The 21,811-nt window shown below is 39.6% G+C and overlaps 1 protein-coding gene across 3 annotated transcripts in view; it reads right to left on the bottom strand.

The window, feature by feature from the left end:
- Positions 1 to 21,059, bottom strand: part of HERPUD2 (HERPUD family member 2) — a 56,704-nt gene extending 35,645 nt beyond the window's left edge. For 2 of the 3 annotated variants that reach the window (XM_015133722.3, XM_077996941.1), the window contains exons 1-2: positions 20,672 to 21,059; positions 20,055 to 20,498 (exon numbers count right to left, since the gene is read on the bottom strand). In XM_015133722.3, the coding sequence (XP_014989208.1) occupies positions 20,055 to 20,201 (147 nt within the window). In that variant the 5' untranslated portion in view covers positions 20,202 to 20,498; positions 20,672 to 21,059. Of the gene's footprint in view, positions 1 to 20,054 lie in introns of all 3 variants that reach the window. The other variant, XM_077996940.1, reaches the window with a different exon arrangement.
- Between the last annotated feature and the right edge of the window lie 752 nt (positions 21,060 to 21,811).

The raw sequence follows: 21,811 nt of genomic DNA, 5'->3' as shown, positions 1-21,811 counted from the left end.
TTGGAGCGTACCATTCCTCAAATGCACATGTACAAACTCCTGTATATAAACAATCAAATACAATGCACAGGTTTTAAAATCATAAGTCTTACAACCTTTATATATATATAAAGGTTTATTATTTATATATAAAGGTTTCTGTTTATATAGAGAGAGACAGAGAGAGAGAGAGGAGCACTGTGGTATTGTAAAATATATTTGGTTTTCATGCTGTTTTCTGCCAAATAGCTCCTAAAATCATTGGAATCTTCAGAAAGATGAGTATCTTTAGTGTGCTAATAAGACAACTGGTGGCTGGGGGACCCCACACTGCCTCAGGATGGGGGCTGGTTGCCAGGGGAACAACCAAGTGATTAGAAGTTTGCAACTTTCAGTCCCACCCCCACCCCCAACCTCCAGAAAGGGAGAGTGGCTTAAGGTTGAGTTGATAAACCAACGGCCAATGATTTAATCAATCATGCCTACCTAACGAAGCTTCCATAAAAACCCAAAAGGAGAGTTCTGAGAGCTCCAGCATAGGAGAATGAGTCGAAGTTCCTCAAGAGTGGATGGGCCCAGAAAGGGCATGAAAGCTCTGAGCCCTTTCTCCCAGACCTTGTGCTATGCATCTCTCTTCCATTTGTATCCTTTGTAATAATATCCTTTATAAGTGAGCAAATGTAAGTAACATGTTTCCTTGAGTTCCGTGAGCTGCACTAACAAATTAATTGAACCCCAGGAGGGGGTCATGGGAACCCCTATTTATAAACAGCTGGTCAAAAACACAGGCCACAACCTGTGCTTGGGACCACATATGAAGGGGGCAGTCTTGTGGGATTGAGCCCTCAACCTGTGGAATCTATCTCCAGGTAGATAGTGTCAGAAGTAAACTGAATTAAAGGACATTCAGCTGGTGTCCTCCGGAGAATTTTCTGCAGAACTCCTTATTGTTGGAGAGAAATCCCCACACATTTTGGTGACCAGACATTACAGAAGAATTCTGTATTGAGTGTTGTGAGAGCATAAGAGAAACTGAGTTTGTTTTTTCCTATATCCTTATAGGCACTGAATGGCCAACTATATGACCATAAGTTGAATGCTAAATATACACTCAATGATTTAATTCCTGCCCAAAATGAATTATGCAATGCTTTATAAATCTTTATAATGTACTTATTACAATTGGAACCTAAAGAAGTTTCTTCAATAAGTATTACAGTCATCATAAACTATCACTTTTTTACCAGACCAAAAATTTAATAGATAGATACTTTTATGTCATATCATCACTCTGCATAAAGGACATCGGTGTCTTTTTGTGAATTTTTTTCCTTTATAAAAATTCTCAAACATACATACAGTTGAGGGAATAAAATGAACCCCCAGGTACCATCTTCAAGAACTCTCAAGTACCCAGCTTCAACAATTACCAAATTCTGCTATTCTTGTCTCATCCATCCCTCATTGCTTTTTTTTTCTTCAAAGAGAATACTGCATTTTAATCTTTTAAAAAAAAAAAAAAGAGAGAGAGAGAGAGAGACAGGGCCTCACTCTGTTTTCCAGGCTGAAGTGCAGTGGCTATTCACAGGTACGATCATGGTACACACTACAGCCCCGAACTCCTGGGCTCAAGTAATCCTCCCACCTCAGCTTCTGGAATAGCTGGGACTCCAGATATATGCCACTGTACCCAGCTGAGTACTGTATTTTAAAGCAATACGACACATCATTTCTTTTCACCTGTACAAATTCAGTAAGTTTTATAATAACCATAATGTTACTACATTCAACAATTCCTTAATATGTAATATCCAGTGCAGTTCAACTCTTCCCACTTGCCGAAAAATGTTTTTTAAAGATGATTTGAATCGGAATCCAAATAAGGTTCACACACAAAATTTGGCTGTTATGCCTCTTTTAATCTTTTAACAGTTTCTATTTTAAAAAAATTTTTCCCAGGCTATTTACGTGTTGAAGAAATTGTTCGTCTCATAGAACTTTCCAGTCTGATTAGGCAAACTGTATCCTCCTGGTATTGCTCAGCATGTTCCTGTAGTTCCTGTACAATGTAGTTAGATCTAGAGGGCTGATCAGATTCCAATTCCTTTTTGTATGACAAGAGGACTTTTGACAAGGGGGACCTCAAATTGCACCATTTTTTACCAGTAGGAGTCCCTACAAGGTGGCTCCTGCATTTTAACATGACCTCTGTCATCTCTAATAGTAGCTTCCTTGCTCTCAGGCACAAAATGCCCCAGAAGTTCATCTTACACATTCCATGCCCCAGACCTGGAATCAGCCATTGCTCCAGGATTCATGATTCATTTTAATGGGAAATGGTATCTAAAGACCAAAATCTAGGAGCTACAAATACTGATTTTTACTTGTCATTACTTCTTCAGTAAGCAGAGCTAGAAAATAATGTATTTTTATAAAGAGAAACTTAAATCCTGAGTTCACTATGACATTTCCAATTAAATAGTATTCACTCATTTTATTTGTATCTTCTCACCCTGAAAATCTTTCTTGCTAATGACATTAATAAATACATGCCATTAGCAAATGTACTTATTTGTTTTATCCTACTATATGTAATCTCAAAATAACAATAACAAGATTGTTACTAACAATATTGAACAAAGTTTAAGATTTCTTACTGATCTTCTCTGTCCTTAGGATATAGGTCACTAGGCAAAATACAGTGTTTCAAAGTTACTTGAAATAATAATTCTTGTAACTGTGTCACCATCCTGACGTTTTTTAATTCTTGTGTTTTCATTTAGAGATTTCTCTATTTTTTTATAATTATATATAACAAAAAATGGCGATAAGGTAAAAACTATAAACAAGGTGCATTCAAAGAGGCTTTAGTTCTGTCCTTGTCCCCTCTGTGATTTTGGATTGCCCTTACAACGCTTAACAACAAAGCTGAATACACACATACTCCTATTTTCCTCCTTTTCTTACATAAAAAGTAGTACAATACACTTACTCTATTGCATCTTGTTTTCTCACTCAATAAGCCAGGGAGATTACTGCTTAGCAGCATAAAAATATTTCCCCATTCTTTTTAACAAACGCACAATGCTCCATTATATGAAAGGACTATAGTTTGTTAATGGATATTTGAGCGTTTCTAGGCTTTCGTTATTATGCACAGTGTCCTCCCTTCATATTATTCTATGTATCTCTATATCTTCCCACAGCATCCTGCAACAAGGAGATCATTAATGACATTGATAAAGGTAATCTTGGTGGTGTAGCAGAATAAAAACCTAACTGGAATTGATTCAAGAGAAAAGGAGAGACACATAAAGACAGCAAATATATACAACTTATAAACAGTTTTGCACTTAAAGGAAGAAACAGGACAACAGCTAGAAGGGAAATGGGATCAAGAGAGGGTCTTGCTTTTGGTTTGTTTTATTCTTTTGTGCTTTTGTTTATTCAAGAGAGAAATAACGTGTTTGTATGCCAATAGGAGTAATTCAGTAGAAAGGAAAAAACTGATGATGCAAGAGAGAAAAACAGTTTCAAGAGCAATGTCCTTCAGTAGCTAATAAGGGATGGGGGTCTTGTGCAGAGGAGTTGGACTTACAGCACAATATGACAGATGTAGGTAAAGAGATGATAAGAAACTTATACAATATCCCATCACCAGCACTCTGTGCCTCGATTTCCTTGTCTGTAATATAAGGGCAATAATAGTTTGTATCTCACAGGGCTTAATTTTCGTAACAATGGAAATGCACATAAACTAGAACAGAACACAATGCCTACTGAGTATTCAATTAACATTAGGTGCTAATTTCTAGTACCTGCTCCTCCCACATCATGCAGTTTCATGAGGCTCTAATGAGATTATAGAAAAGTACCGAAAAGTTGAATGACTAACAGCAGGCTGTGTATGTTCATTATGCATAAGAACATGATTTGGATGCTGCTAAAACAGGTTGGGTTAAAGTTGCAATGACTGTCACTTCATGTGATTTAAAAAAAAAAACAAAGTCCCAATTCACATTAGAACTTTGAAGTCTCAGTTTTTTTGTTGTTTTGTTTTTGTTTTTGTTTTTTTGTTTTGAGACAGAGTCTCGCTCTGTCACCCAAGCTGGAGCGCAGTGGCACGATCTTGGCTCACTGCAACCTCCACCTCCCAGGTTCAAACAATTCTCCTGACTCAGCTTTCCGAGGAGCTGGGATTACAGGCATGTACCACCACACCCTGCTAATTTTTGTATTTTTAGTAGAGACAGGGTTTCACCATGTTGGCCAGGCTGGTCTCAAACTCCTGGCCTCAAGTAATCCGCCCACCTCAGTATTCTAAAGTGCTGGGATTACAGGCGTGAGCCACCATGCCCAGCCTAAAGTCTCAGTTTAAAATGACATCTATAAACAACAAAAGGAAATCTTTTAATTAATTTTACCTTCTCTACGAGAAAAAATACTTTCATATTAGTCAAAAGAAGTCCATGTCCAAAACATAAGTTATCCAACTTACGCTTTTTTATTTTTAGTGAAAGAATGTAGTATTTACCAACTACTTCAAGATGTTAATATATTATCTGCTTTCTACATGGATAATCTCCATTTTCCTATTAAACTGTAATAGTAATGGAATTTGTCAGATATTTTATCACAAGCATCACTTCTAAGCAAGATAGGGAAAAAATATTCTGGAAAACTCAGTATTTGGGACTACTGAACAAAATATACATAAATGGCGCACACTGACAGTCCTACTTAAAATGTTTACTCCCATAATTTGTTAGTAGACAGGTTTAAAACAAATTTTTCACAGAAACAATAGGTCATTTTCAGTCAGAGACTTCAAAAGCCAAAGCTTGGAAAACTTTGCAATGCAATACAAGTTAAATAAATTTAGGAAAACCATTTAGTTAAAAGTAGAGGTACTGAAATCTCATGATAGCTATAAAGTGATTATCCAGATTATTGATAATATTAATTTTTTATCAAGATAAAAACTCAAAAGATTTTGAGAATTCCTAGTCCTGGAACTATGGGTCGCACACATACAAATAATTATTAAATTTAAAAGCTAGGCACATATTGTATTTAACCCAAAATATAGCTAACTAAAGTAGTATGACTAGTATCCCAGAAAGAGACTGGTAATCCCTTATCTCCAAGTCCTTCTTTTTTAAAACCACCTACACCTACTAAACAGAAAGGTTAGGCAATAGCTAAGCAAGTCCGTCAGCAGTAGGAGGAAAAGATGCAATAGCACCCAGCAAAAGTTTCTGACTTTTGCAAGGAGAAAGAAAGACACCACAGTCTTTATCATTTGCTTCTCTAGAAAAGGAATCAAGGTTTAGAAAAACCATTAGTAGGCATATGTACATTTCATTCATATCACTGGTTTTTGCCCTGCCAGAGTCTTTGCTAAATTTCTCATCCAATTCTAAACGTTAGGGTTCTTCAGACAAGTCGCAAATTTGTCTCTCTGTCCAAGGCCTCACCCTCTCAGACCCAGATTCATATACCCAACTGTTAAGAGATTTGACATCTTCATATATTTTAATAGGCAACTCAAATTCTACAATGCACTTCAATTCCCAATTCCCCAAATCTTTCCTCTTATTTCTTCCCTGTCCTGTAACAACCTGTGACCAACTGTTTAAGCCAAAAACCTGGGCATCATCCTCAACTTTTCTTTCTCTTGCCTTGCCTCCCATATCTAACCACTGTCAAATCCTATAGACTCTATCTCCGTAAGTCCCTCTCAGATCAGTCTACTTCTTTCCACCTACACTGCCATTACCCTAATCTAAACCATCATTTCTTGCCTGGTCATCTGCAATAACCTTTTAATTGGTTTTCTTGCTTCCAGTCTACAGTCAGCAGCTCTAGTGATCTTTTAACAACTTAAATCAGCCAGGCATGGTGGTTCACATCTGTAATCCCAGCACTTTGGGAGGCTGAGGCAGAAGGACTGCTGGAGCCCAGGAGTTCAAGACCAGCCTGAGCAACATAGTAAGACTCCATCTCCTCAAAAAAATTTTTTAAATGTAGCCAGGTGTAGTAGGGCATGCTTGTAGTTCCAGCTGCTTGGGAGGATGAGGTGAGAGGATCACTTGAGCCCAGTAGTTCAAGGCTACAGTGAGCTATGATCACTCCCACTGCACTCCAGCCTGGGTGACAGAGGAAGACCCTGTCTCAAAAAAACAAAACAAAACAAAACAAAACAAAACAAAAAAACTTAGATCAATCCTGTCACTCTCTGATGGAGTCCCACTACAATGGATTTAATTCAAATTCCTTTCCATGGCCAGATCTGGCTTCTGTCTCTCTCCAAACTCCCCAGTAGTATTCTTTCCTCCTTATGAGCCAAATTGACATTCACTTAGATCCCAAGCTCTTTTCCAATTCAGACACCCTGCCTGCTGTATTCTCCCCTAGCTCTTACATACCTGACTCTTAATCACCTTTTAGATTTTAGTTTTAAAATCACTCCCTCAGCGAGGTCTTCCTTGACTTATAAATCTACAGTATAGTATTCCCTCTCACACATCCTGTTTATATCCTTCGTAACACAAACCACAACCTCTAATTATGCCAACATGTTTTTTTTTTTCCCTTAAATAAAAGTGCCAAGAACAAAGGGTCCATAGCCATCTTGCTGTCACTGTGTTCCCATAGCCCACTACTGTGCCTCACAGAGTACATGCTAAGTGTAGATTTATGAGGTGTCATGAGTCCAAAACTGCTTACACAGACTTGGAGAAACCACCTAATCTGAAGTTTGTTAAATAAGTTATTTTACATGTAATCAGGAAAAACAGAAATGAAATATTCAGTCTATGAATTACAACACTAACTTAAAACACTTGCTGGTGCTAAATTCATCTGATTCATTTCTACAAATGATACTGATATTAGCAAATTATGATAAAGAAGCAATCATATATTAGTATTGTAGTATTTTTTTCTTTAAATTAGTAGTCAACTTTGAAAAAATGGTTTTATCTTTCCACAGCAAGGTCACATCAATTTTCAGAAATGTAGAACATAAAAATATAACAAAATTACATAGTATCCCCCAAAATACATAAAGCAAAAACAAATATGGGCAAGGATGCAGAGAAACTAGACCCTTCATATGTTGCTGGTAGGAATGTAAAAGGGTGCAGCCACTGTGGAAAAAAGTTTGGCAGTGTCTCAGAGAGTTAAACATACAGTTGCCCTATGACACAATATATGCCCAGTTCCATTGCTAGGTACGTACCAAAAATGATGGAAAACATATGTGCACATAAAAACTTGTACAAGAATGTTCATAGCATCATTATTCATAATAGTCAAAAAAAAGTAGAAACAACCCAAATGTCTATCAGCTGACAAATGGATAAACAAAATATGGTGTATATAAATATATGCACACACGGAATATTATTCAGCCACAAAAAGGAATGAAATACTGACACATGCTATAATGTAGATGAGCCTTGTAAACATTATGCCAAGTTAAAGATAGCAGGCACAAAAATCCATATAACTATGATTCTATTTATATGAAATGTCTAGACTATGCAAATTCATAGAAACAGAGTAGAAAAAAAAAAGAAACAGAAAGTAGATAAGCAGATGGAAGAAAAAAGAATGGGGAGTGACTGCCAATAGGTATGGAGTTTCTGGGGTGATGAAAATATTCTAGAATTAGATAGTGATTATGACAGCACAACTTTGTGAAGTACTAAAAACCATTGGGTCATATACTTTAAAAGGGCAAATTTTGCAGTATGTGAATTATATCTGCATTAAGAAAAACTGTTACTTTCAACTGAATATTCAAATGCCTTCAAATAATCTGAAGTTTTTGGTTTTTTGTAGCCCAGGCTGGAGTACAGTGGCATGGTATCAGCTCACTGCAACCTCTGCCTCCTGAGGCTCAAGTGATCCTCTTACCCCAGCCTCCTGAGTAGCTGGGACTTCAGGCATGTGCTATCACACCTGGCTAATTTTTGCGTGTGTATGTATATATACATATGTGTGTATGTATATATGTGTATATATACGTGTGTGTGTGTGTGTGTGTGTATATATATATATATATATTTTTTTTTTTTTTTTGGTAAAGACAGGGTTTTGCCATGCTGCCCTAGTTGGTCTAAAACTCCCCGGCTCCAGTGATCCACTAGTCTCAGCCTCCCAAAGTACTAGGATTACAGGTATGAGTCACCATGACCAACCACAATGAAGTTTTAAAAGGAAAGATATTCTTAACAAAATACTAGCTAACCAAATCCAATAATATATCAAAAAGATAATCTACCATGATCAAGTAGGTTTCATACCAGGGATGCAGGCATGGTTTAACAAACCCAAATTAATAAATCTGATACACCACATAAACTGAATTAAAAATAAGATGATCACATGATCATCTTAATAGATGCAGAAAAATCATTTGACAAAATCCAGCATCGATTTATGATTAAAACTCTCAGCAAAATCAGCATACAAGGGACATACCTCAATATAATAAAAGCTATCCATGACAAACCCACAGCCAACATAATCCTGAATGGGGAAAAGTTGAAAACACTCCCTCTGAGAACTGGAACAAGACAAGGATGTCCATTCTCACCACTCCTTTTCAACATAGTACTCGAAATCCTAGCCAGACGAATCAGACAAGAGAAAGAAATAAAGGGCATCCAAATTGGTAAACAGGAAGTCAAACTGTCGCTGTTTGATGATTATATGATCATTTACCTAGAAAATCCAAAAGACTCCTCCAGAAAGAAAGTTCCTAGAACTCATAAAAGAATTCAGCAAAATTTCCAGATACAAAATTAATGTACACAAATCAGTAGCACTTTTATATACCAACAGCAACCAAGCAGAGAATCAAAATAAGAACTCAACCCCTTTTACAATAGCTGCAAAAAAAATAAAATACTTAGGAATATACCTAACCACGGAGGCAAAAGACCTCTATAAGGAAAACTACAAAGCACTGCTGAAATAAATCACAGACAACACAAACAAATAGAAACACATCCCATGCTCATGGATGAGTAGAATCAATATTGTAAAAATGACCCTACTACCAAAAGCAATCTACAAATTCAACGTAATTCCCATCAAAATACCACTATCATTCTTCACAGATTTAGAAAAAAAAATTCTAAAATTCATATGGAACCAAAAAAGAGCCCACAGAGTCAAAGGAAGACTAAGCAAAAAGAACAAATCTGGAGGCATCACATTACCTGGTTTCAAACCATACTGTAAGGCCATAGTCACCAAAACAGCATGGTACTGATATAAACACAGGCACATAGACCAATGGAAGGAATAGAGAACCCAAAAATAAACCCAAATACTTACAGCCAACTGACCTTTGACAAAGCAAACAAAAACAAGAAATGGGGAAAGGACATCCTTTTACACAAATGGTGCTGAGATAATTGGCTAGACACATGTGGAAGAATGAAACTGGATCCTCATATTTCACCTTATACAAAAATCAACTCAAGATGGATTAAGGACTTAAATCTAAGACCTGAAGCTATAAAAATTATAGATGATAATATTGGAAAAACCCTTCTAGATACTGTCTTAGGCAAGGATTTCATGACCAAGAACCCAAAAGCAAATGCAATAAAAGCAAAGATCAATTGTTGGGACTTAATTAAACTAAAGAACTTCTGCAAGGCAAAAGGAACAGTCAGCAGAGTAAACAGACAACCCACAGAGTGGGAAAAAATCTTCATAATCTAATCATCTGACAAAGGACTAATATCCAGTACCTACAAGGAACTCAAACAAATCAGCAAGAAAAAAAACAAAAAATCCCATCAAAAAGTGGGCTAAGGACATGACAGTTCTCAAAAGAAGATATACAAATGGCCAATAAACATATGAAAAGATGCTCAACATTACTAATGATCAAGGAAATGCAAATCAAAACTAAAATGCAATACCACCTTACTCCTGCATGAATGGCCATAATCAAAAAAATCAAAAAATTGTAGATGTTGGTGTGGCTGCGGTGAGCAGGGAACACTTGTACACTGCTGGTGGGAATATAAACTAGTACAACCACTATGGAAAATAGTGTGGAGATTCCTTAAAGAACTAAAACTACCATTTGATCCAGCAATCCCACTACTGGGTATCTACCCAGATGAAAAGAAGTCATTATATGAAAAAAAATACTTGCGGCCAGGTGTAGTGGCTCACGCCTGTAATCCCAGCATTTTGGGAGGCCAAAGTGGGTGGATCATGAGGTCAGGAGATCAAGACCATCCTGGCTAACACGGTGAAACCCTGTCTCTACTAAAAATACAAAAACAAAATTAGCTGGGCTTGGTGGTGGGCACCTGTAGTCCCAGCTACTCGGGAGGCCTGAGGCAGGAGAATGGCGTGAACCCAGGAGGCAGAGCTTGCAATGAGCCGAGATCATGCCACTGCACTCCAGCCTGGGCGATGCAGCAAGACTCCATCTAAAAAAAAATAAAATAAAAAGATACTTGCACACACGTTTATAGCAGCACAATTTGCAACTGCAAAAACGTGGAATCAACCCAAATGCCTATCAATCAACAAATAGATAAAGAAACTGTGAGATATCTGTATCTATCTATATATCTATATCTATCTATCTATCTCTATGATGGAATACTACTCAGCCATAAACAAGAATGAATTAATGGCATTTGCAGCAACCTGGATGAGACTGGAGACTATTATTCTAAGTGAAGTACTCAGAAATGGAAAACCAAACATTGTATGTTCTCACTCATAAGTAGGAGCTAAAGCTATGAGGATACAAAGGCATTAGAATGACACGATGGACTTTAGGACTCAGGGAGAAAGGGTGGGAAGGGGGTGAGGGATAAAAGACCACAAATAGGGTGCAGTGTTTACTGCCCGGGTGATGGGTGCACCAAAATCTCACAAATCACCACTAAAGAACTTATTCATGTAACCAAACACCACCTGTTACCCAATAACCTATGGAAATAAAAATAAAATAAAATAAAAGTAAAGTAAAAGGAAAGGAAAGGTATTCTTTAATTTTACAGTAATTGAAAACAGAAAAACTGGCCAGGCATGGTTTCTCACACCTATAATCCCAGCACTTTGGGAGGCCAAGGCAGATGAATTGCTAGAGCCCAGGAGTTCAAGACCAGCCTGGGCAACATAGTGAGACCCTGTCTAAAATATACTAAAGTTAGTTGGGCATGGTTGTGCATGCCTGTAGTCCCAGCTACTTAGTAGGCTGGGGTAGGAGGATCACTTTAGCCCAAGAGGCAGAGAGGTGAGCCAAGGTCATTCCACTGTCCTCCAACCTGGCAGCAGAGGGAGAGACTGTCTCAAAAAAAAAAAAAAAAAAAAAAACAAAGAAAAGAAAACAGAAAGATTAACTTACTAATTTTTTCATGTGCCTAAACTAGGTAAAAAGTAACACTTGGAATTTTTTTTTTTTTTTTTTGAGAATCTTGCTCTGTCACCCAGGCTGGAGTACAGTAGCATGATCTCGGCTCACAGCAACCTCCATCTCCCAGGCTTAAGCAATTCTCGTGCCTCAGCCTCCTGAGTAGCTGCGATTACACTACACCCAGCAAATTTTTTTGTATTTTTAGTAGAGACAGGGTTTCACCATGTTGACCAGGCTGGTCTCGAACTCCTGACCTCAGGTGATCTGCCTGCCTCAGCCTCCCAAAGTGCTGGGATAACTGGTATGAGCCCCTGTGCCTGGCCGGATATTTTTTATGCCATTAAAAAAAAACTGCCTCTTCAGTTTAAATACCAATGAATTTAATTTAAATATCAGGGCTGGGAGCGGTGGCTCATGCCTGTAATCCCAGCACTTTGGGAGGCCCAGGCAGGCAGATCACTTGAGGTCAGGAGTTCGAGACCAGTCTGGCCAACATGGTGGAAATCTCATCTCCACTAAAAATATGTGGCAGCAGCAGGTGTGGTGGCAGGTGTGGAAGGCTGAGGCTGGAGAATCACTTGAACCTGGGAGGCGGAGGTTGCAGTGAGCCAAGATTGCACCACTGCACTCCAGCCTGGACAACAGAGCGAGACTCTGTCTCAAAATAAATAAATAAATAAATAAATAAATAAATAAATAATTTAAATATCAGGAAAATCATGTGTTAGACCTAATAACAAATGACAATAATCAACTGAATTTTCAACTAGTTATTTTGGTATTGTAAGCTACAGCATTAGGAAAAGCACAGATTTTGAGATGTCAATTCAATTTGACTTGTAAAAAGTAATATAATATTATTTACCCAGCCCTGCTAAAAACATTATCTTTTGGCTTGATTAAAAACCCATTTCTGGGCTGGGGCGGTGGCTCACGCCTGTAATTTCAGCACTTTGGGAGGCCAAGGGGGGCGAATCACAAGGTCAGGAGTTCAAGACGAGCCTGGCTAACATGCTGAAACCCCCATCTCCACTGAAAATACAAAAAATTAGCTGGGCATGGTGGCAGGCGCCTGTAATCCCAGCTACTCAGGAGGCTGAGGCAGGACAATCGCTTGAATACAGAAGGCAGAGGTTGCAGTAAGCTGAGATCGTCCCACTGCACTCCAGCCCGGAAGACAGTGTGAGACTCTGTCTCAAAAAAAACCAAAACAAACCCGTTTCTATATTAGTTAGGGTAATGATAGTTGCTACGACAAATCCCAAGATCTCAGTAGCTTAACACAATAAAACTTCGTTTCTCAATTTAAAAAACATTGCATGGTACCCTTTTAAAATAAGAATTCAGAAGGCTCAGCATTGACAAATCTAAAAGTACTAGTTAAATTGTCAATTTAAAGATTCTACTGATAAGATACTGGCTCCACAGAGTAATATATAAATATAATTGGCCTCTCCATTAACACCACCACTATTCTTCCTGGTACTCACCCCACATCCGATAGTCAGCAAATTCTATCAGGTTCACTACTTTCACCACCAATACTTCACCCTAGATGAAGCCTAGTCACATATGGCAGTGCAGAATCAGCCAAATTAATAAGACAAAGAACAAGCTGGAAACATCCTGATATATCTGGCCCAGAAACAGAAATAACCCACTCCAAATAACCAGCTGCTTAACAACTGGCCAAAAAAACCTCTGCTACCCACTTAACAGACATTGCTAAAAACCAAGGTGAGGAAAGTTCACTTGCTGGTATAACAGGTGAAAATAAGTCCTAACCTGGACTTTTTTGTTGTTTCTAAAAGGTTCGTGTATATGCCATTATTGAAAGTGTCTGACCCTTTAATGTTTAACTAAATATCAGAAAGAGATCAAATATCATACATCTCTAACACATTTAAATTATCTCCTGCAGTCTGATAAATGAGTTTAAAGCCAACAATTCTATATTTCAAGAACGTCACTTAGTATCAAATGATTAAATTTTTTATGTCAAGGATTAAATGGGTCTTTCAATTGTGTATGGCTTAAAAATCATGTTCCTAGTATATCCAACTTCAGCATAATCAAACTTCATATGCTAATTTAAAAATATTAATTAAAAATTTTTTAAATACCTATCATCTTAATAGTTCAGTAAATCAATCTTCAACTTACAGGTTAGTTCAATGAACTATAATCTAGTCCTTTAAAAGCAGTAACTATTAAGTACTTACATAGAGTTCAGTCACAAATATCAAATAGCTTTAAAGAGCTGGGTCCCAGGAAGTGCACAAAATATCATTTCTGTGGGAAATGAATTCTGTAAAATTGTACTAGAACACATCTCCTTCCCATTTCCCACTAAAAGCATCCAATCTAAAACCCCTGAAAATTCAGAAACACTATAAATAGAGGCACAGTCACCCAAACTGCCTCTACCCCTTATCTCCTCGCAGTAACAGTAAGCAAAACTGTACATACAGAATATTACAGAGTAATGTTCTCTGGAACTCCAAAGAGACATTCCCAGTTTAACTGCTTCCACTCATGGGTGGAGATATATGATATTCACACAGCAAGTGATGTACACCTCTGATGTACAATAGAGCATGTCAAAGTATATGACTATGGTTCACACAAACTGGTAGACTGTGAAGATAGGACAAAGATACGTGCACTGCAGTCTTCAGATATTATGCATCCAATCTTTCCTATAATTTCTCAGAATAAAGAGAAATAACCACACATTAAGCTAAGTGTTAGCACAACAGTAAGGCTGTTATCCATTTATCTGCAGCCTTTAGACAACAAACCTGCCAAACATATACATCTCTTTTTATAGCTCAACTGGTTCTTTTTAGTTTACAAGTATATACCTGAGATGGCCGAGTCCCTAATGCCTTTCTTCATTTTATTATATACAACCATCATATATAATGTGTACAGTAAGTCCAACCTGAGTTCAATTCTAATTCTACTCCTTAGAGTCTGACCTAAGCAAAAAAAAAAAATCACCAAGCCTCGGTTTCTTCATCTATAAAGTAGAGCTAATTATAAACCTTACATCATAAGAAGTCTATGTAATAAAGCATATCAAATGCTTATTATAATGCCTGGCACACATGGCAAACACTTAGTAAATGGTAAAGTCAGAGCAGTTAAATAAAAGCATTCTAGACAATCAAAGCAGAATTTATTATGTTAAAAAAAGTAACTTAAGCTAAAAGTTCTACAAAAATCCTATCTGGAAAGTATTGATAAATGATTAAACATTACCTTGATAATAATGTTATTATATTTTCCAAAAAGACATAAGGCTACAAATAACATTAAGCAGTAAAATTTTAGTGAGCAGTCATTCAAAACTTTTAGTCTGGTTTTCATCAACTTTAACATTCAATTTGATAGTACCCTTTGTTCAAAAGAGGTTTTAAAATCTTGAACTATATTTCCCGGTGACATGAAACCCTCTTAAATGCATTAAAATCTTCTAAGACAATAGTTTTATAAAACAAAAATTGTTTTGTTTATCGATTGTTTTGTTTATGGATTAAATCAACAATTCCAAAGTGGTTAAACAAGTAGACTTTTTAAAATGACCTAAGTAAGGTAATAGGAAATTACAAAACTAAGAAAGATAAAATTTCAAATGATATAAGCTATTTCTACCTATAATAAAAGTAAGACTTCTGATTGCAGGCAATTTGGTTATGGAGTGTTATAATCTCACAATAGAATCTATATATACAATTGGTTCTATTCTTGCTTCTTTAATTCTAATAGAATCTGAGAGTAAAGGAACAGTTTGAAAAAACAGCACAAACCTGCCTAGCTGATCAGGAGAGGTAGATAAGAAAATGACTGCTTAGTTTAACAGCATGAATGGCAAAGACAGAGGAAAACTATCCAGAACTGAGGGACACAATCAAGAGGTATTTTGACCCCAAGACTGAAAAATGGAGAGCCAAGTCATGCAAGCCCCAAAAAGGTTTGCCTTCAAAATTGAATTCAGAGTGAATTAGGTCCACCTTGGTGACTGCTTGTTCACAAGAACAGATACAGTAAGAGAACGAGAAAGGTACCTAACGGGACTTAGAGATTGATATTTTTAAAATTTTCTCTAGGATGATCCATCTATTATCAACCATTTTGATATTTACATCTCTAACAACTAAGTCTAAACTCAGATTAAAGTCTGAAACTCAAGTAAAAGTGGTCTTCTTGCCAAGTATCTTTATCACCAAACAGCAATTACCTAAATTTTAGAATTATTTCACAGTGCAGGCCAATTTCAGGATCTGAAAAGCTAGTCATGAAGTGATGTCAAATGTCATATTACAATACAACTCACAATTATCTATATATTCTATTAATATAAACTAGTGCACTGCCCATTTCCTAAACCAAGTCCTAAAGCAATTATCAATATCATTCAAAGTTAACTCCAAAAGAGCTGAAAACTCCACATCCGAGGTTTTTAATTATGACTTTGTATGGCAACTGCCTAAATTCCTAACTAGAAAACACCTTTCCCTTCATAGATCATTAAGGATCTATAATCTTTTTACCTAATACTGTATTACTAAGTAACATACTAATATAAAACAAAGTCATCAGTGCAAACATTAACTCCAGAAGAATACTTAAGGCCAGGAGTGGTGGCTCATGCCTGTAATCCCAGCACTTTGTGAGGCCGAGGTAGGTGGATCATCTGAGGTCAGGAGTTTGATACCAGCCTGACCAACATGGTGAAACCCCATCTCTACTAAAAATACAAAATTAGCCGGGCGTGGTGTCACATGCCTGTAATCCCAGCGACTGGGGAGGCTGAGGCAGGAGAATTGCTTGAACGCGGGAGGCAGAACTTGCAGCGAGCCGAGATGGCGCCATTGCACTCCAGCCTGGGCAACAAAAGCGAAACTCCGTCTCAAAAAAAAAAAAAAAAAGAATAGTTTAAAAAACGAAGCTATCAGAGTATGATTCTTGTCTGCTTAAAACTGTAAGCAACTCTTGAAGAAAATGTAAATGTCCCTGTGAATCTTTTCTTGAAACAGCTACACATTCCCCTAACCCCTACTCCAGACACAACCATTCCCTTCCTGTGCTCCTATGCAGCACACAGAACACCCCTCCTGTATAACACTAGTCACATGCTATTATGATTATTTACTTACATGTCACTGGATCTGAGCTTCATAAAAGCAAAGGACTCTTACCATCATCTTCACACTTAGCATAAATATTCAAATGCTAGGCCAATAAAATCCTAGTTAAATAAATAAATGAAGACCAAAAAAAAAATGTGCTTTGAGGGGGAGGGGTACATTTGTTCTAAGTTTACTAGGGGAGGAAGAAGCGCATTTAACATATCCATATGGAGACTGTGATTAGTCAAATCAGTATCCGACCATGAAACTAGGATCCTAGGATTTTACGACTTCACAGAGTTCAGCCAGAATTCCATTAACAGCATATAGACATATGACTTATCCTTGCAGGATCCTAAAAGGACAATCTCAAATTTTCATTCTTTCCCCTCTAGCAGCACCAATTTATTTTCCTAGAAGCCACTGCCCACAGGCACAAAGGCCCTCCACCTACCCCTCACCCATCAGATCCAATTAGAGCAATGTTAATGACAGCCATCAACTTTTTACTTACTGGCACACTCCTGTTCCTACAAAACACTGCAGCTCTACTCCGCTAAGTCCACACACTGATAACGAAAGTAGGCATATTTGCAAGGAAGATGCACAAGAAATTATCTCTGTTAAACATAACAGCACTTGAAAACTAAAACACAGAATCAATGTTTAGTCATGGCAGGTGGTCAGAAAAACCTAAACTTCCTTTATAATATTACTTAACAGCAAACTGTTCTGAATTCTAAAAAATGACCTTACAAAGTAAACTTTTAGGACTCCAACTCCTATGTTGAGGACTACCTATGGCTTTGCGATACCATTAAACTGCTGCTCAATAACTGTGATGCTTCAAGTCAATTCTCTTGTGATAAGAATGTAAACTTACTACATCTAGTAACTATACAAAGTTTTCAGTGAAATTCTATGACGATAAGCACACATAACCCGCGCTGCTCCAGAGCTCCACCCACTCTCAACCTAGAAATGAAAGTTAGCCATTACAATTCACTTAAAGAAAACTTGTCAAAGGAGAAAAAAAGGTTTGCCATGTTAATCATTAATAGGCTGCATAGTATTTGGTTTAGCCTCCAAAAGTGCCTCCAGTGTGGCTATAAGAGGCAGGCAGGTTGTGAAGGAGAAGAGAAGTTCTGCAACAGATCTCATCCTCAGACAGCTAACTAATGCACAGCGGCACTGACATCCTCCACTAGTGATCAGTGCTGCACAGACACACCTCCTACCAAAAGCAGACCTCTTCAGGGGTAGGTAAGGCAGACAGACGTTCCACTCCCGTCTCAGGTACTTTTTTAAAAAACAAAGTTTTAGAAAAGTGATAAATTGGTCTATAAACTGCAGACTAAGTCTCCTTTGGTTTAATAGTACAATGTAAATAAAGATCTTGCCTAAGTACATACCAGAGCATATATTTGTTATGAACAGTATTGTGGAAGTCTATGACTTTCAATTGACTATCCTAAAAACCTATTTTCCACTTCAAAAATGTGTAAAACTAATCATATGCAACAGGAAATCTTTTGTAATCAAGGTATTTTCAAACAAATTGTTACTCCCTGTGTAAATCTTAACTTTCAAACAAAAGATGTGAATAAACAGGGGCTCTAACTAGTTTGTTTCAAGTACTTAAATTCCTCAGGGTTTTTTTTCTCCTCCTGCTAAAAATATTTGTATCACAAAGTACTGATAAACACAGCTAACGCCAACTAAGAGTTGTTTTTCTAAACCTCCTGTTTTTGCAGTAACCGCCCCATTTCTGTGGTTCTTCTGCAAGCCTAAAAGCCTAACTAAACTTAATACAACACTGAAACGGTCATAATTCATTAATATAATATAGATCAAGTGTCTTCCTTAACTTAGGTGCATAAAACAAGTGTTAAGCATAGAAAGCATAGTCGCCTTTCAACGGATCCATGCTTAAACGTGCCTGATTCCAAAAGTATTTCCCACCCTAAAATCCAATCCTTTTCATTAAACAAAAGTTTTAATAAACACTACTTATTCAAGAATTAAAAAATGTATACAATGGAGAATGTGAAAGCCTCACTTTCATATACAGTACCCTACATGACAGTACACTCACTTCTTTTCTAAACTATTCCAAGACTCCTTGATTACCAACTACGTCCTTTCAAAACTGACTTTGGGGACAGATGGAGCTGTACTGTATTTTATTTATTATCTTTGCAATATCCAGACATGATTCAGAATGGAACACAGAACAGAAAAGTCATATGAGAAGAATGCACCAAATGGTGGTGGGGTGGAGGGCAGTTCTCTTTAAAATTAATGTCCATGTATCCTCTACAGGAGAAAAATGTTGAAAGGGGTGGTGGTGAAAATGAATATACTTATAATTCTTTGGTCCTTGAAATATATATAGTAAACTTGAAAGTATAATTTTTATAGGGGTCATATACTTATTTCTTTTTTTTTTTTTTTTTTTTTGAGACAGAGTCTCGCTTAGTCGCCCAGGCTGGAGTGCAATGGCGCGATCTCGGCTCACTGCAAGCTCCGCCTCCCGGGTTCACGCCATTCTCCTGCCTCAGCCTCCCGAGTAGCTGGGACTACAGGCGCCCGCCGCCTCGCCCGGCTAATTTTTTGCATTTTTTTTTTTTTTTTTAGTAGAGACGGGGTTTCACCGTGTTAGCCAGGATGGTCTCGATCTCCTGACCTCGTGATCCGCCCGCCTCGGCCTCCCAAAGTGCTGGGATTACAGGCGTGAGCCACCGCGCCCGGCCACTTATTTCTAAGAAAAAAAAAATCTTCAATTTCTGTTTAAATTTCTGGGTCAAGTGTTGAAAGTAAAAAGGAATGTTAGTCTAAGAAGCAATAAAAGCTCTGATACGGGTTGTAGTGCTTTTATCTTTTTTTTTTTTTTTAAGAAAGGATCTATCTCTCACTCCCATATTAGGTTGATGACTCTAAGTCCAAAGAAAGAGAGGTCCCTTTTCCAGGTGTGCCAAGTCTTTTTTTTTTTTTTTTTTTTTTTTTTGAGACAGAGTCTCACTCTGTCACTCAGGCTGGAGTGCAGTGGCCTGATCTTGGCTCACTGCAACCTCTGCCTCCCGGGTTCAAGCGATTCTCCTGCCTCAGCCTCCTGAAAAGCTGGGATGACAGGTGCAAGCCACCACACCCGGCTAATTTTTTAATTTTTAGTAGAGATGGGGTTTCACCATGTTGGTAAGTCTGGTCTCGTGATCCTGACCTCGTGATCCGCCAGCCTCGGCCTCCCAAAGTGCTGGCATTACAGGCGTGAGCCACCGCGCCCGGCCTTGCCTGCCAATTCTTAAGTCCCTTGACATTTCTGCTTTCTCTTACTAATTAACTGAATCTAATCAGGAAAATATTAATGATGGTTCGAACACTCAGGAGACACAACCTCAGAACTCAAAATATCTCGCGGTCTACCAAAAGAGACCTATTTGATTCAAGACTGGAGGGGAGGAGCAGGAAAAGGAGGGTACACGGCACGAAAAGCTGCTGGTCAGAGCAGCTGCCCCCAGCTTTTACACACTTACTGGTTTGCTAGGGTAAACGTTAGATAGATGCGTTTTTAGTTTCCCCACGGTCCAGTTCAAGAAGCAGCTAATAGTCTGGTCACTGTATTTCTGATTCGGTGCTTTAATGATGAGGGTCACAGGAATCTCCATCCCACTTTGGTCCATGGTGCCCCCAAAGTCAGACAAAGTCAAGAGGAGCAGCAGTTAACCCCAAAAGAGCCGAGGTGGTCACCGCCGGCGCGACTGGGATGCGGCCAGAAGTGAGTTCTTAATATTCCGTGTCCAAGTTAGTTACAAGTGCACTGGGCGATACGAAGGCCATTGCCGGTACCAAGGATGGACTGAGGTGGTGGCGACGGCGACGGTGGGGTCTGGGTGCTGGGCCGTGGATGCACCTCTCCCCGCCAGGTCCGGGCTCCGCCGGGCTCCAGACTGTGAAGGCAGTCGCGAGGAGAGAGGAAGCTATAAGAAGGAAGGGTGGGAGGGATGAGGGCACGACGGCCGGCCAGGTGTCACTGCCCCGCCCCACCGCGACCCCCAAGCTGAAACGCAACAAGGCCCCTACGCCACGGCCCCGCGGTGCGGGTTGGGGAAGGGGCTGGGCCGCTCAGGGCGGTCAGCCGGGAATGGGGTACCTGAGAGAAGGCCGCGGGGCCCGCCACCGCCGCCCTCCGCGCCCAGACAGGGCCGCCAGCCACACCGTCCGGCGGGGCGTTCTCCGCGGCAGCCGCTCCCTTCCTGCTGCGCGGCGGCGGGCACGGCCCAGCCCCGGGTCTCGCGAGGAGGCGCGGGTGGCAGGGAGAGAAGTTGACCCAAGGGCGCGGCCCGGCTTTCCGCCTGACCCTTCAGTCTGGACAGCTCAGGGTGGCGCAAGGCAGGGCAGGGCCGCGGACGGCCCAGGCGACTGCAGGTGGCAGGAGGGCGGGGACAAGAGCCGTTGGGCCGGCCTCAGGCGCGCTGGTTTTGTTGTTATTGTGAGGATAGTCTGGGGCCCCTTTAAGCCGGAACAGGCAGGGAGGAAGTGCGTCACCGGCGGCACGCCCCTGCACATGGCCCTCCTCCGTCGCCGCCCGCCCTGCCAACCGTCCCGGTGTCGCCCGCTGGCCGCGCTCGGGCTGCCCGGGATTCTAGCTGCCAGGCTTCGCGTCGCCGAGCGGCAGGTCAGGCTCCTCGGAGCCTCTCCCTCCTGGCCCTTTGCTTGGACTCGGCCCCACCTGCCCTGAGGCCTACCCACTAACTCGGCTGGCGCTAGCCTACCCTGTCTTGACCGCACCCTGAAGATTTAGGAAGTCTTTCTCCATCCCAAGAGTCGTCTCTGCAAAAGCTAATGTCCTTCCTGGTGCTGAACCACACTTCTGCTCAAAATCTGTTGAGCGCCGTCTGTCTGCAAAGCAAGGTGCCAGGAGCTTTGGCGGAGAAGCCGTGGGGTACATGCATAAAGAGTACAGGCTTTTGGTAAAACCCGAAGTTCTCCTCTACTTTCTGGGGGACCCTGGCCGTCCTTGCTGGGCCTCCCTTGACTTCTCTAATGGGGACGGTAATGCCTACCTGACCGCAAGCTGAGTAACTGAGCTATGAGAGCAAACTGTGGTGCAATTCTAGCGTGTGCCAGCCTCTCAAGCGTCAGTTTCCGTCTCGTTCCTCTTAATCTTCACTAAAATCCACAAGTATTCATTGAGCACCTAATGCGTGTTCAGTATGGTGGGAGATGAGGGATGACTGTATTATTTTTCTATTTTTATACGTTAGACATAGGAACAAAAAGTTGAGTCTAT

The sequence above is a fragment of the Macaca mulatta genome, chromosome 3, assembly GCF_049350105.2.
Source record: "Macaca mulatta isolate MMU2019108-1 chromosome 3, T2T-MMU8v2.0, whole genome shotgun sequence".
NCBI lineage: Eukaryota > Metazoa > Chordata > Mammalia > Primates > Cercopithecidae > Macaca > Macaca mulatta.
The sequence above is the reverse complement of the archived record's forward strand: the minus strand, read 5'-3'. Positions and strand labels throughout refer to the sequence as shown.